At 47.5% G+C, this 14,485-nt stretch overlaps 1 protein-coding gene across 1 annotated transcript in view; it reads right to left on the reverse strand.

Annotated features, from left to right (window-relative positions):
• Positions 1-14,485, reverse strand: part of CAMK2D (calcium/calmodulin dependent protein kinase II delta) — a 200,977-nt gene that overhangs the window by 91,509 nt on the left and 94,983 nt on the right. The window contains 1 exon segment of the mRNA XM_033134709.1: positions 2,846-2,900. Within this exon segment, the coding sequence (XP_032990600.1) occupies positions 2,846-2,900 (55 nt within the window).

The raw sequence follows: 14,485 nt of genomic DNA on the forward strand, positions 1-14,485 counted from the left end.
TTCCCAGGCTCAAGTACTGGACGTAGGAGGCAGAGGAGCAGCTTTAGTCTCCGATGGAGCCACTGTCAGAACTCGGTTCTGAGTCATGAAGGCCCCAGTTTACAACACTGCAGCCTGACTTACTTAGAAAGGAAATATGACAAATTAATCCACCGAGAAATAGCAACAGGTCTGAGAAACAGGCTGGATGCGTTCCTCTCACTAAATACAGAAAACCAAGTCTGTGCTCCCAGCAGCAGGAGGGACTGCCCAGGCACCCAGGGAGGTGGAGCAGGAACCCGGGGCTCCCGCTCCCCCCTTCCAGGAGTAAGATGGCACCTCCTTACCCCTGAGTCTCATTAAGTAACACCCCAGGTGTCCAGGACATCATACAAAATCACTGACCACGTCAAGAACTAGGGAAATCTCAACGAGAAGAAGAACAAAACAATGAGCAGACCCCAAACCAAAATGACGATGCAGTGGGAATTAACGTACAAGGACATCGTCTGGGCTACAGTCAAAAGCTCCAGTGGGTACAGTAACTGAAATGAGAAGCTCAAAGGATTTGCTTAGCAGCAGAACAGAAAAAACTCAGGGAAGGATCAGCAAACTTGAAAAGAGAAGAATATAAGTTACCCAATCTGGACAACAGACATGAAATAAAACGAACGGACCCTGGGCAGGGGGGTGGGTCTGTGGGACTAGAACAAAGGAGCTAACACTCCTGTCATCAGTTCCAGAAGCAGAGGAAAAAGAAGGTGAGGCTGAAAAACTATTAGAAGAAACAATGCCTAAAAATTCTCCGTCTGGCAGAAGACACAAACCTGCATATTCAAGAGGTTAAGTAAACACCAAAAAAGATATACGCTAAGAAATCCAAGCCAAGATGCATCACAGTCAAACTTCTGAAAGCTACTCACATATAGACAAAGGGGAAAACTTTAAAGCAGCCAGAGAGAAATAACACCTTACTTTCAGGGGAAAAACAATTAAAATGACAAAAGATTTCTCATCAAAAGCAAAGAATCCACCAGGAATTGCCACAACAGTGGAAGAAAATAACTGTCAACCGAGAGTTCTTCATCTGGCAAAAATATCCTTCAGGAGTGAAGGGGAGAATCATGACATTCTCAGAAAAAGGAACGCGAACAATTGGCTGCTAGCATATGGACCCTAAAAGAACGGCTAAAGGGACCTCTTACCATCTTAAATGGATGACAGAACCACAGACAGGCAAATGTGAGCTGTGAGAGAGGACTGAGGAGGCAGGATGAGTGCCGCAGCCACGGGAGGGCCGTGCCGGGGCTGCACACAGGCCGAGCCTCAGGGTCCCACCGCCAGCACGCACACCCGGCACCCCAGGGCAGACGCGCTTGGCTGCCCAGCCCGCAGGCAGGATGCCTCTGTCCTGAAAACAAAGCACTGACGTGATGATTCGGGGTGGGGGGGGGGCGGCCGGTTCCCTCCCCAGACCCACAGAGACGCTTCACGACCGGTCAAAGCCAAGGGTAACTTCACTCCTTCCCCAACACCTGCCTCACACATGAGCGTGGGACGCAGTTCTGCACGAGGATTAACACTATTTCTGAGGGACAGATGAGAAAGATTTTCCCTGTGGACAAAATTATATGCAATGGAATTAATATTCTCCTGTTTTCTGACTTTGGAAGGCAGTGTGACACCTGGAAATCAGGCAGTCAGAGCATGAGGACGAGCTCATGTACGACAAAGAACAGACAGAAAGAACTTGATTCCTTAATATTCCTGAAGGGCTGAACCAAGCAAACAGCACCTTCAGGCTCAGTTCCATGAAATAATTTCTTATCTGTGTCCCAACATCACATTACAATGGGGCGAGCAGTCCAGTATACGAATCCACTGTAATTATAACCGTTTCTCTATAATGGGGTCCTTAGGTTTTGTTTTTTTCCCCCTCCTTATGAAGGATGACACAATGGATATCTGTCAGCACAGAGCGTTACCTGAAATTAGAGTATACTGTCCACGGACTTTGTTCCTAGAAGTGAAATGTGTCAAATGATACGAACATTTCTGATATGAAACATCAAACTGATTTTCAGAAACGGGGTTCTTATCAACGCCTCCCGCCATGTGTGTGGCCTGTCCCACTGGATCTGGCCAGAGCAGAGGCTGTGGACTGTGCCCCAAGAGTCATTACTGTTCCTTCATTCTTGCTGACAGAACCTCAGTGTACAAATCCTGGTCAGTCCAAGCCAATCTTGGTGACCCCACTTCTCTTGCCAGTGACTGGTCAGAGGTGGGCACGTGACCCAATCCTGCCAATGGAAAGAAATCCTCCCAATTTGCTGGGCAAGGTTTTTATTCTTGAAGAGAACATGAGATGACGTCCTCCACTGGGCATTTCCATGAGTAGTAAGCTGAACCAAGCCAGTCTGGGGACGAGCCAATGGGCGGGTGGGGAGGTGGGAGTCTGAGGGTGTCTGAGCCCCTGAATTAAGCAGCCTCGAGGCTCCGTCCTCGGCGTCTTCTCATACAAGGTAACAAATCACACGTACTCGTACAACACGCCGTGGAAAGTCAGCGGTCAGCCGTTGTTACTCCCCAAGGCAAACCCAGCACTGCTAATGACATCACAACCAAGAATCCCGAAGGAAACAGACTCTGCGCTGTCTCAAGTATGAAGATTAACTTACGGTTTCAACAGACACTGCGGAGCTGTCACCTCTTTTCAAAAGAATTAGAGTTGAATGTTATTTGAAGAACATTTTACAAAATTACAGGGTCATTAATTTGGACTGCAGATTGGAAAAAAGCATGTTTAACTCAAAATGGTCTTCAAAGAGATGGAAAAAAGAAGTGAACACAAGTGTGCTGTACTCACAGATCAAACACCAAGTAATGGAAGCCCTCTTCCGATATGCTGTCATGAAGTCGCACTAAAAAAAGGAAAAAGAGAAGACAGTTTGTGTTAGACGTGAGCCAACGAGCAGCACTGAGCCGGGCGTGTGGAAAGCATTCGTCTCCTAACGACCTGCTGGCAACTCTCCCTCAGCCTCTGCAGCCAGTGTCCTCACAGACAGGCCCGAGGTTTCATTCTGGTTCTGACGAGTGTGAACTGTGGGTCATACTCAGATCAACCATCTTGTAAGTGGGAAGCACCTACGTGTTATGAAATGGCTGAGCGGGTTACATGAGACGAACTGAAACAATCCCCGTGATGCTGGGTGAATATACGTAAATGTTACGGATCCACGTAGCCAAAGTCTCCAGGTTCTAACAACTGTCCCGCTGAGAGGCTCTTCCTCACGCATCTGTTTACATCCTCGTACAGGGGGATGCCAGGCGTGCCTGCATCGCTACGACAGGCGGCAAGAGCGATCACTTTGAGAGTCTAGCAAACGTCTCTTTGCCTCTGCTCTCCCTTATTTCACAGGAAAGTTCTACACAGCCAACTGTCAAACAGCCTTCATCATGCCGCTTCTAAACTGAAGTCACCACAGTCCATTTACCAAGTCATAAGCCCATGACACACAGCTAGAACTTTCAATAAAATAATCTCTTAGTTCCTCAAACTCATATTTTAAATTTGCCATGAGCTGGGCTTTCACTGAAAGTAAGCGAAAAACTGTATTTTCTGAATTGAAAACACTCACCGTGTACCCTAAACTCTAAAGTAAACCCCATGTAGAACGTTCACACTTCGTTTGTGTCCCCGCCTCCCCACTCACCCCCACAGATGGTCAATTCCTTCTTACTCTCCAAACCACCTGGGGTGCCGTGGCCTTCACAGGGCTACAGAGGGCGGGAAAAGCAGCCACTCACAGGATATAAAGCTTTTGAAAAGTCACCACAAAAGAACAATGATGTGTGCTACGACCCGTCCTTAGCATGCAGTGATGGCCCCACACGACAAACGTGGATTCAAAGAAACATTTACATTGTCACACAAACCAGCACCGTCCACAGAGGGGGTTGGTAGAAGCCATGAAGCCCCAAGCTCACAGACTTCATGATGTCCAGTCTTTAACTCCAGCTCTATCCTCCTTGGATGTCGTCCTTGGCCATTAAAATCTTTTCCGAATCCACCTCCAAAATTTCTCCAAGGCAGGGAAGAGAGCGTTTGGCTTCACCCACAATCACAGAAGGTCATTTGCATTGTGGATTTTCTGTACCAGCTTGGAGAGCTCATAACTCAGGTGACTGGGAGTGAGGCCATGCACGCCAGGCTCAGACGCCGTGTCTCTGGAGTGCGTGACAGGTAAACACTGCGGTCCGCTCTCCTGAGCCTGTCCCCTACAAGAGTGTCACCCTACAAGAGTGCAGCACAGTTTGCTCTCCATAACCAACTCTAACACCTGCTTCCCCTCAGTCCCTGGGATTTCTGTCTCACCAACGCGAGCAAGCAGGGGCCCTGTGTCTTGAGTCTGTGCGTCCTTCAGAGACTTGGCACACAGTATGTGTACGGTCTTTCCAACAACCGTGTCTGAGCATTTACTCTACCAGATGCGGGGCATTCTTCCATGTTTTGGGACAGAATCTGTCACCAAATCTCAGTGACCTGTGTATGTCTGCAATAAAATGACGGCTGCACAAACACTGTCCTGTAACTTCCGTCGTGTGCAGAGTGTTCTTCCACTTGTGAATATCTGAGGTGCCTGCTGCCTTCATTTAAGCTTAGGCTTCCCAAGAAAACCCCAAGTTTGGCTCTGCTCACAGTCATTCCACACAGTAAAGAAAGCTGGGCCACGACAGATGACTGTGACTTTCTTCAAAGACAGCATCACAGGCTCCTCATTGGGCGGCTGTAACACATTCCTGTGTCTAATGAGCGTAAATAATGATACATCTACTCAGTGAACTCCAACGGCTATTCTGTGAAAATTAGGTGGATTTGTATGCTGTCCAAGTCAAAAGGAAACGTGCAGATCACAGTGTGAGCAGGAGGAAGTGACTACTTCTTTCTGCCACCATTTCAAGGTCAAAGCTTGCAGCGGACGGGGCGATCTCAGGTGCTCACATCAGAGTTGTGGTGCTAAGCAGAGGTGGGTGTTCCAGGTGCCACAGGAGACAAGGAACTAATTACGGGTTCTCGGACATAAAATGCTCTCAGTATGATGACCACTACTCACGTATACAAGGAAACAGTCAGCATTTGGGAGTGAATTATTTTTTGAACACGTCAAGAGGTGCTCAGATGCAAGCCTGATGACTCAGCATACGATTTTGTTTTAGTCAAACCCAGTTTCACAAAAGCATTTTGCCAGCAAGCACGTGGTAACAATTAAAGCCGAACCATTTGGCCAACTTCACTGCTTTTGCATCACACAATCCCAAAATAATCCCCACAGTTGTAGCCAGCCATGTGACCAGGTGAGATGAATGCGGAATGAATGATGCCCCTGACATAGCAGGGAAAACGAGCATCATCTTTATTGGGACAAAACGTACACATTTACTTCCCTTATTGCTGCCTCCCTATTTCCTTCCACCCTTTCTAAAACTAAAGAACTGGAAAACCAGAACTAACTGAAATTGTCACACTTTCTGTTTATTAACCCGACGAAGTGATGCAGTCTTCACGTGGACGGCCATGTTTGCGACAACTCTGAGGATGGTGAGCTTCCGTTAACACTGGGAGCTCTTCGACTGTTAGGCCCGGAGGTGCAGGTACGCCTACACAGATGTCTACACAGCCTGGGAACGTGCCGCAGAGTGACAGGCGTCATCCAGCTCTCTTCACGCCCTTTCTGGCAGTCAGGAGTATCCACCTTCCATCCTCTTCTTGATAAGTGGTCAAAGGTTGGAAACTGTGCTTATTTTTACAAAAGCTGACATTAACTATTCCCTGCAAATAACTGTCCATTCATTTTTACACCAAAGGAACCCATGGTGTTCTGTTCACCACACACTAGCCCCGGCGGGACGGCATGGCCAGCCCTGAGAGCCTGGTGCCAGCTGCTGCTGAGACGCACGCCCCGTTCTGGTCATTCTGGTCGTTCTGGGTGACTGCTCTGTCACTACCACCGGCTACACACAGGGCGGACACACTTACCCTAATTACAGTCGTCCCCAAAATGCTTTTAGGAAGAAATGAGAAAAGCATTTGAGAAAACAGGTTATAGCACATCTTGGCAGCCACTCTTTTCTGAAGTTTGCTAGAAGGTAAAATCAAGTCCATGAATAAATGAGCTTTCCTAAATGGAAATAGTGCAACAGTCTTTATCTAGGATAAAATGTTAAATTCTAAGGCATTAAGTACGGGATTTATACAGGGGAAGAAGGTGTTGCTGACGCTAAAATATTTCCCAAGTTTAGTTGCCTCAAGGCCTAATCCTCTTCCTCTCTCTAGCGCGAAAGAAAGGGTTATCACCTAAGAGTTCTCGGCCTGGCAGCTGAGTCGCAGCCCTGGGCACCGGCGAGGCCCGGGCTTTGCCGCCGGTGCAGGCAGTGGGTTCGATCACACACTGCGATGCAAACGTGGCAGCTGGTAAGTCAGATCCTGTTTCTGTCCCCATCGGCAGTTAGTTCTATTTCAGAGCGAGGCACGCACCAGCCAACTTAGGCCTCCTCAAAGAGGGACACCTACACAGAGTTCATCTGTTAATTTAAAAACATCGTATTTACTAGTCTCAGTCATCAGAACGGCCAAATGGCACCGCCACAGGGAGAAAGTGTAGTCAACCATTACTGCTGGCTCTTTTGTGACAAAGCTGGTCACTTCTAGAGGGAAAACTTGTCAAAGGGAAAACACAGAAGCACTGAAAACCAAATTCAAAATCAAACTAACATTTCTAGAAAGCTGAAGGCAAATCTGCATACGTGCTTTGTTTTCCCTAATCTCTGTTTCTCGTAACATAAATAATACAGGTAATAAAATGACACCAATTTTTATTTTCCCAGTGTAATATATATTAATTTACATTTGTGTATTTGAAAACTATGTGCACTGTGTTTCTTTGAAATATGAATCCATGTATACTCTTCATTTTATTTTAAATTGAGTAGAAAACAAGCAGATATAGACAAAGAGATGGTTCTTTGGCTGCTATTGTTGTCAAGGCCCAGAGTCTTACAGTGCTTACACTTTCATTTTCTTTACTTTAAACACGACAGGTCTAAAATTTGGGCATAAAAAGCTTGGGATTTGGCTTCGCTGGAGAAGGCAAGCAAATAAACTGGTCAGACACAGAAACTGCAGTCTTCTCGTTTTAGACACTTGAACAGAGATTCCTAAACTTGCATCATGGATGCAGATTTTGACCAAACACTTAGCAATGTGCCCCGTTAGTAAATGATAGATAGGCCACTGTTTAGTACCCAAAAATTAAAATAAATTTAATATCAAGAACAAAAACACTGTTTTGTTAAAATTTCAAATACAGTATTTTCCTGTCATGACAAGAAAATCTTCTTCTTAAACCTAATATTAAGTAACGTTAAATTATATTTAAAGCAATTCATTGCTTATACTTCAGAAAAAAATTAAAATTAAGAACTCTTGGAAAAAAAGTAAATGTATGAAGTGTGATCACAAAATACAGTGAATGCTGCTGCCAAGAGCCATCCAACGGAAAGGTAGGGACCTTCAATATGGGAAGTGGCGTGTGGAATCTTAGTAACAGTGTGTGACAAGTTTCAACTGGTTTGGTGCAGTCGGGTGTGAGCTACGGTTGAGAGAAGGTGCATTTTAAAGTGTGCCATAAATCATCGTCCATCGTGACCATGTTCCATGTCACACATCACTTCTGGTACGGCAATTTCTGTCAAATAAAACCATTACTGGGTCTCCTCATCCACCTTATTCACCGGATCTGGCACTTGCAACTTCTGGCTCTTCCCCAGAGTCAAAGTGATTCAGGACATGGAGGCAGCCATGACAGCGCAACTAAAGACACTCATGAAAGAGGACTTCCAGAACTGCTTCAGAAAGTGGCAAGAACGATGGGATCAGTGTGTTCAAAGTGAGGGGGAGGATTTTCAGGGGGATTAATGGTAATATGTCTTTTACTGCAATACATTTTTAAAAATGTAAACATTCACTGTATTTTTTGATCACACTCATAATTATTACATGAAAACTCACTGGGGAATGTTATCCATGTTAATTTTAAAACTATTCTAAAAGTACACACAAAAAAAGTCATTGTATCCCACGATCGGTCCTGAAGGTCAAAGTGCATGGACCGTGCCGACCATGGTCCCCATCCTTACCCCAGTTCCCACCCCACTTCCTGGCTCTGCAAGGTCAAGCTGAGATTAGCTTCAATATGGTTAGAATCCTTTGGTCAGATTTAGGGCTGACTGGGAGAAACCATGATGCCTTCTAATATCTCAGAATATTCACAGTGGCTTCTGGTTGGTCAAAATATCTATTACTTGGGAGAATTTCAATCTAAGATAGAAAGTGAGGATAAAAGACCAGTGACTGGGAACAACAGGACTCCCAGCAACACCAATCACAGGCCACCACGGACAACAGGAGAGGGCAGTCAGCTCTTCTGCTTGAAGGAAAAGAGTCACAGATGCCTAAATATAGGCTTTCAGAGATGGTGAATGAAATAAACAGGTAATTCATTTAATGCCCGTTCCTGTTCACTTTTAATAAAGTTATACATACGAGGGGAAACTGGATTATAGATTTATTACTAAGCCTAGGAATATTCAGAAATATTCTTTGTTTTCTTGGAAAAATACGTTTAGATCATCTTTTTGCATGTTCTAATTGCATGATTCCACTGTACTGATTATAGTTTGATTTTTGGAAAAGTGATTATATTTCTTGGAAAAGTCAGTGCTCATTTCAAGTTTCCTATACTAAAAAAAAAAAAATCTTTCCTCTTTCAATTCTATATCAATATCATTTATTTTATGTATTTTAACAAGTGGTCTGACTTTCTTCATTTTCTTCTTTCTCGCCTTGTCTTTCTGTTGTTCCATCTACTAGTACTCACATAGAGCTGATCAGTGACACACAGACACACCCTGAAGCGTTAGGAATACTGAGAAAGGACGAGAAGCTGCTGTCAGCAGGTGGCTTCCTATTACAGAAATCTCGAGATGTGTACTTCTATATTGTACCTTGATTGTAAGGACCTCACGGGGCTCTGGGCTCCCACCCCTGTCCTGCTAAATGTATACAAAATGCATATACCCGTGACCTATGGACTGCATGTGTAAGAGAGTCCGGTGAAGCAGACAAAAACGAGGCCACTGGCACTTCCTCTGCTCAAAGTGCCTGAACAGCCCCGCTGACTGACTGCGGAGTTCACCGTAGACTCACCGTCCGCTCCCACCACCGGGTCAAACAGACGCCTGCTGGTGCAAACGGCACTGCAGGCTGCCCACTGGCTCCACAGTCACCCTTGAACGTCCTCAAGGACTACATACGTAGCTACCCTTTCAGATTAAACAGAGGCATGTGATTTGTGATAGAACACAGGGAGGAGACTGTGTCGTGCCAAACACCAGACATGGGTCTTTTTTTCCCAAAGTGCAGCTCCAGGCAGCATTTGATAGAAGAAGAAGATACATTGCAGTGCATTTCACATGTAAGGGAATTATAGCTTTGTGAGACTTTCGCTGGAGTCTTATACACTGGGTCATGATGAAAAGCTTGAAAGAAACTGTAGGTCACAGGAAGAAATGCTTGTTAAGCACTGGGTTACACGATCCTTCACGGGGAGGCTGTGAGGCCCTTTCCAGCCTGTTTCTATGTAAGTTTCTAGATGATGGCGCCTAAGTAACAGCACAGAAAAGAAACAACACAGTTATTGCCAAACAGGTTAACTTTAGTCGCCTAAATGGGAGGTTTTCCCCTCTTCAACAGTCCAACAAATTTAAATTTAAAGCAGACTTCGTTTTACGTTTTTAATGAATAACTAGAGAGAAAACTTAAAACATCTATCTTGCCAAATTAAAAATATGCCCTCTTCAAAAAATGTACTGAGCAGACGAGTTGCTTTCCCGACAAAAGCCCTTGCAGAACAGAGGCTGGAATAACTTAGTGGCTCATCCTGTGGAGCGACTCACTGCCATGTGACCTGAGCACTTGCAGTAGAACTTCCCCTGGAGACGCAGCTGCCCAAACTCTCTTACCTTTCAAACCTCTTTCTGAAAATTCATTGCTTGCATAAAGTATTTTTCTAACCTTGATTCATACTATCAGCAGCAAAAGTGAGTTTAAAATCCTACTAAATGATAAGAAATGTAACATAAAACTGTAACTACTATTCATGTTATATTATTCATAATATTTTTAAATTAACTATTTTTATTCTGAAGTACTTAAAAATATCAGTTTATTTCCTCTGGATAACATACACAAAGATGAAGGACAGGACAACATACTATAATCTTAGGCTCAGAATCCAGGAGAATACAAAGTTATTTACGAAACATATTCATGAATTAGATTCCGTTGGAATAATAAAGGTTATCAATCAACGTGGCTATAGGCATTGTTCCATCAGCCAGCCGCACTCAGTGTCGGGTAACGTATTTTTCGTTATGTGATCCACAGAACAGTTCGCTCTCACAGGTCAATGATATTTTTGGTAAAGAAAATAGTCCATTTATCATGAAATCAGGAAGTTACAATGAATGTCAGACATCTCAAACCAAACAAGCCCCAAAAACTCATGACCTTCAACCAAACCTGCTCTCCTCTATGTTCTTGGAATAAACACCTCAGTGTAATTCTCGATGCCTTTCTCTCAACCCAAAATCCCATCTGAAAGCAAATCCTTCAAACAATATTGCCAAAAAAACTGTCTTTATCCTGCCCCTCCCGGTTCTTCTCACAGCAGCTAGAACAATTCTGTTAAAACAAACCTGATCATTGCCACTCTGCCCAGACCCTCCAATGTCTCTCCAACTCCTCTGAGCAAAAGCCACATCCTACTCAGGGCTGGGAGGTCCACCGGGCCCCCCGTCTCCTACTCAGGGCTGGGAGGTCCACAGGGCTCCCCGTCTCCTACTCAGGGCTAGGAGGTCCACAGGCCCCCCGTCTCCTACTCAGGGCTGGGAGGTCCACAAGGCCCCTTGTCTCCTACTCAGGGCTGGGAGGTCCACTGGGTCCCCCGTCTTCTACTCAGGGCTGGGAGGTCCACAGGGTCCCCCATCTCCTACTTAGGGCTGGGAGGTCCACAGGGCCCCCCGTCTCCTACTCAGGGCTGGGAGGTCCACTGGGTCCCCCGTATCTGCCAGTGTCCCCTGACACTGCTTTCCCTGGCCTCCCCCATCCCCCAGCCTGTGCTGCTTTGTGAGGTCTCCAGGCCAGCTCCTGCCTCAGCCTACACTGCTGTGTCCTCTGCCTGCACATATTTTTCCCCAGATACGGTCCCTACTGAGCCTGTCACCTGTCTTGTAAAGTCTCACTAGAGCACAGCCACGTATTATCAATGGCTGTTCTCAAATGGGATGCTGTGTTTACTAGTTGCAACAAAGACCCAACGGCCAGGAAACTGAACATATTTACTATCTGACCCTTTACAGGAAAAGCTTGCTGAACCTGTTGTAGAAGAAACGGCGGCTGAAAGGGAGAAGAGAGGTTGTGAAAGGCTGGTGTGGCAGGGACAACCTAGGAGGCTGAAACCAAGAGCGATGGTGGGCGTGGGGGGGAGTGAAACAGTCAGTCGCCCTACAGCACACGAGGTGGGGACAAGAGGTCACGATCTGAGAAACTGTGTTTGAACAGGGTGGTGGAGGGTGGGGTGGGGACACTGAGGTGGGAGAGCTGCCCTGGGCTCCCTGCCACGTCGGGGAGAGGCCACGGCCAGCCTCCCAGCCCCGCAGGGCCCGGAGCGAGCGAGCCAGGCTGCCCGAGGGAGGAGCAGTGGCCGTGCAGCCCTGGGGCCCATATGACCCCATCGCATTCCTTATAATCAAAGGGAAAAAAAACAGTCAACATCTAGCTATTAACCCACTGGTCCATCGGATCGCTGAAGAGTCGCTGATAAATGTCCACAGTTTTCTGTTTTAGGAGAGACAGTTTTAAATAAGTATATCTATTTTTAAGACCAAATTTAGGGAATATGAGTTTGTCACTGAATGGCTGTCACCCTCCTGGGGCTTCTCAGTGTCACTGTGACTGTCGGTGCCTGTGCACACATCCTGTGTTCCACGCCTGCATTACTTCAGGACAGTGAGCGGCTACCTGCCGACCCCTCCCTGGGCTCTGAGCAGCGTCCGCCAGGCGACTCCCGTCCCGTCCCCAGGAGGCATGCCATGTGTCTGTGCTCTGTCCCTCGCCCTGCCGCCCGCTCTCGCCCCCGGTGAGCCTCACCCAGGACACATCGGTCAGAGGCAGTGACTGACCATCGGCATTTGCACTGGACACTCTGGCCAAGCAGAGGCCCCGGCTGTTCCCTGAGGAGTGTGCCCTGCGCCTCTGAGGCCCGTCCTCTCCTGAACGTCACCCACTCCGGGGTCCTATGGGAACCGTCTCCCCTAAGCTCCAGGCTAGCTGCTCACAACCTGTGGACTCTCTTTCCCTCATTTCCTACGGTCCTAGAAGCCTCACTTCAGGTACACTGAGGGAAAACATTAAGGAAAAATGATCCATTGGAATCGAAATATGAACCTTAATTAATCTTGACTTTTGGACGTACACATCCTAAGATTTCTCTGGATTTAAAATCAGGTGAAGAAAATCAGAAACCATCAGATTTCCAGCCAGAACCGAAGGAAACACGATGCAAAACAAAACAAAACAAAACAAAACGGGGTCTTTCCCTCCCCGTGACAGGCATGGAGCCCAACAGGGCATCTGTGCAGACGCAGACGGGAGGATGCAGACGGCCGCAGTCCTTACACGCAGCCCAGGAGCCCCACTCGTACGGCAGGGGCCCCGTCTGTGCTGACTCACATGCGTCACGCGTCCTTCTGGTCTCACGCGCCTCCTAATGTGAAGCCCTGTCACATGACAGCCCCAGGCAGCCACCAAGGTGGTGCCCAGGCGGCGGTGCCCAGTACGTGGCGGCGGGTACAGGGCACTGAGCTGGTTGATGCAGCAGCCACAGGCAGGTGCTGCCAGAGCAGACTTACCTTCCACTTCTTTCCATGTGGCCCCGACGGCTGGAGGGCAGGTGCTCAGCCCAGAGCTGCTGCTGCTAATTTCATTATTTCCCAGGAAAGACCCCCCGAGGGCCCACCCCGCGCGAAGCACTTCAGGTGCTCAGAATAAAGCAACGGGCTGACCTCACGCAGCGTGTGTCCAGACGCGGGAGGACACGCCCGGGTCAAACAGTGCGACACACACGACAGTGACAAGTGCTCGAGGACGAGGCAGGGACGGCGCTGTGAGCACCGGGCGGAGAGGAAGGAGCAGGCAGAGCAAGGCGCTGAGACCCCTGGGGCTCCCTTGGGGCCAGCGGTCCTGGGGTGAGACTCCCTGGTGCGTGTCAGAGCCAGTGTGCACGGGCGTGCGCTGTGTCACACTGGGCCGGTGGGAAGTCACGGCGCTGTGTCCTGGGGTTCAGAGACAACACCGTCCCTGCTGTGCTGAAACAGACGCTCACTGACGCAGAGAGCACGAGGAACACTGACACTCGACGGCTGTGGCCCTGAGTGGCATGGATGCACGTCTGGAAAGGAGAGCCCCAGAACGCACTGACGCATTTGGTGAGGTGTGTGAGGGCAGGTTTCGAGGGTTCTGCTGCGTAACTGGGGTACCAGACACGTGAGACGACGGCTGTCTAAGGCGAGGGACCTGGGTGACAACGCCCCTGGTGGCCCTGCACCCAGCTGTGTGACGGCAAGAGCTCCTGGCCGGTCGGACACCTGTGCCACTCTTGGTTCTGTCACTTATGAACTATGTGACCTTAGACACATAACCGCTCTGTGCCTCAGTTTCTCAGTTGTAAAAGGGGGAAAGAAAGAGAATCCCTCCATCGGCTTGTTGTGACAAGTAAAGGAAATACGTCAGGAGCTCAAAACAGTGCACGCTGCATGCAGGCACTGAACGGGTATCGTGTGTTATTACATGAAATCAAATGACTATACCTGTTACAGGAAAAGGAACTTATTAGCAAAGGCTTGTTTTAAATTCTGTATCGCATGAATCTGATACATTTACTTGCACAATAAAGATGGTGTGAAATCAACCCTTTCGCGGTTGTGGCTGTCACGAGGCAGCTCCCGCAGGAGGGCAGGATGTGGACCGGGTCCCGGGGGGACACTCGGCTCGGCCACGACAGCCTGGGGCCTGCTCCTCAGGGTGTCCTCGGCCACAGCCGCCAGTGCAGTACTTGAAGCAACATTTCTCGTAACATTGATTATGCAAATGAAGAGTTCAGCTTTTTCACGGGTATCTATAAAAAATGGTTTTTAAAAATAGGCTTTAGTTGTACCCATGAATCAGGCAGCAAATTATTCCCTGCAAACTCGCCTGTATTTCTCTTTAATCACCGGCTGCCATCTGATGCTCACTTTGAAGCCAAAGGAAGTAGAGAAAAAACAGCCTTTGAATAATTATGCTATTAGTTCTATGTAGATGTGTGTTCCTTTAAAAGTGAAAGTAAAT

The sequence above is a fragment of the Rhinolophus ferrumequinum genome, chromosome 18 (assembly GCF_004115265.2).
Source record: "Rhinolophus ferrumequinum isolate MPI-CBG mRhiFer1 chromosome 18, mRhiFer1_v1.p, whole genome shotgun sequence".
Taxonomy (NCBI): Eukaryota; Metazoa; Chordata; class Mammalia; order Chiroptera; family Rhinolophidae; genus Rhinolophus; species Rhinolophus ferrumequinum.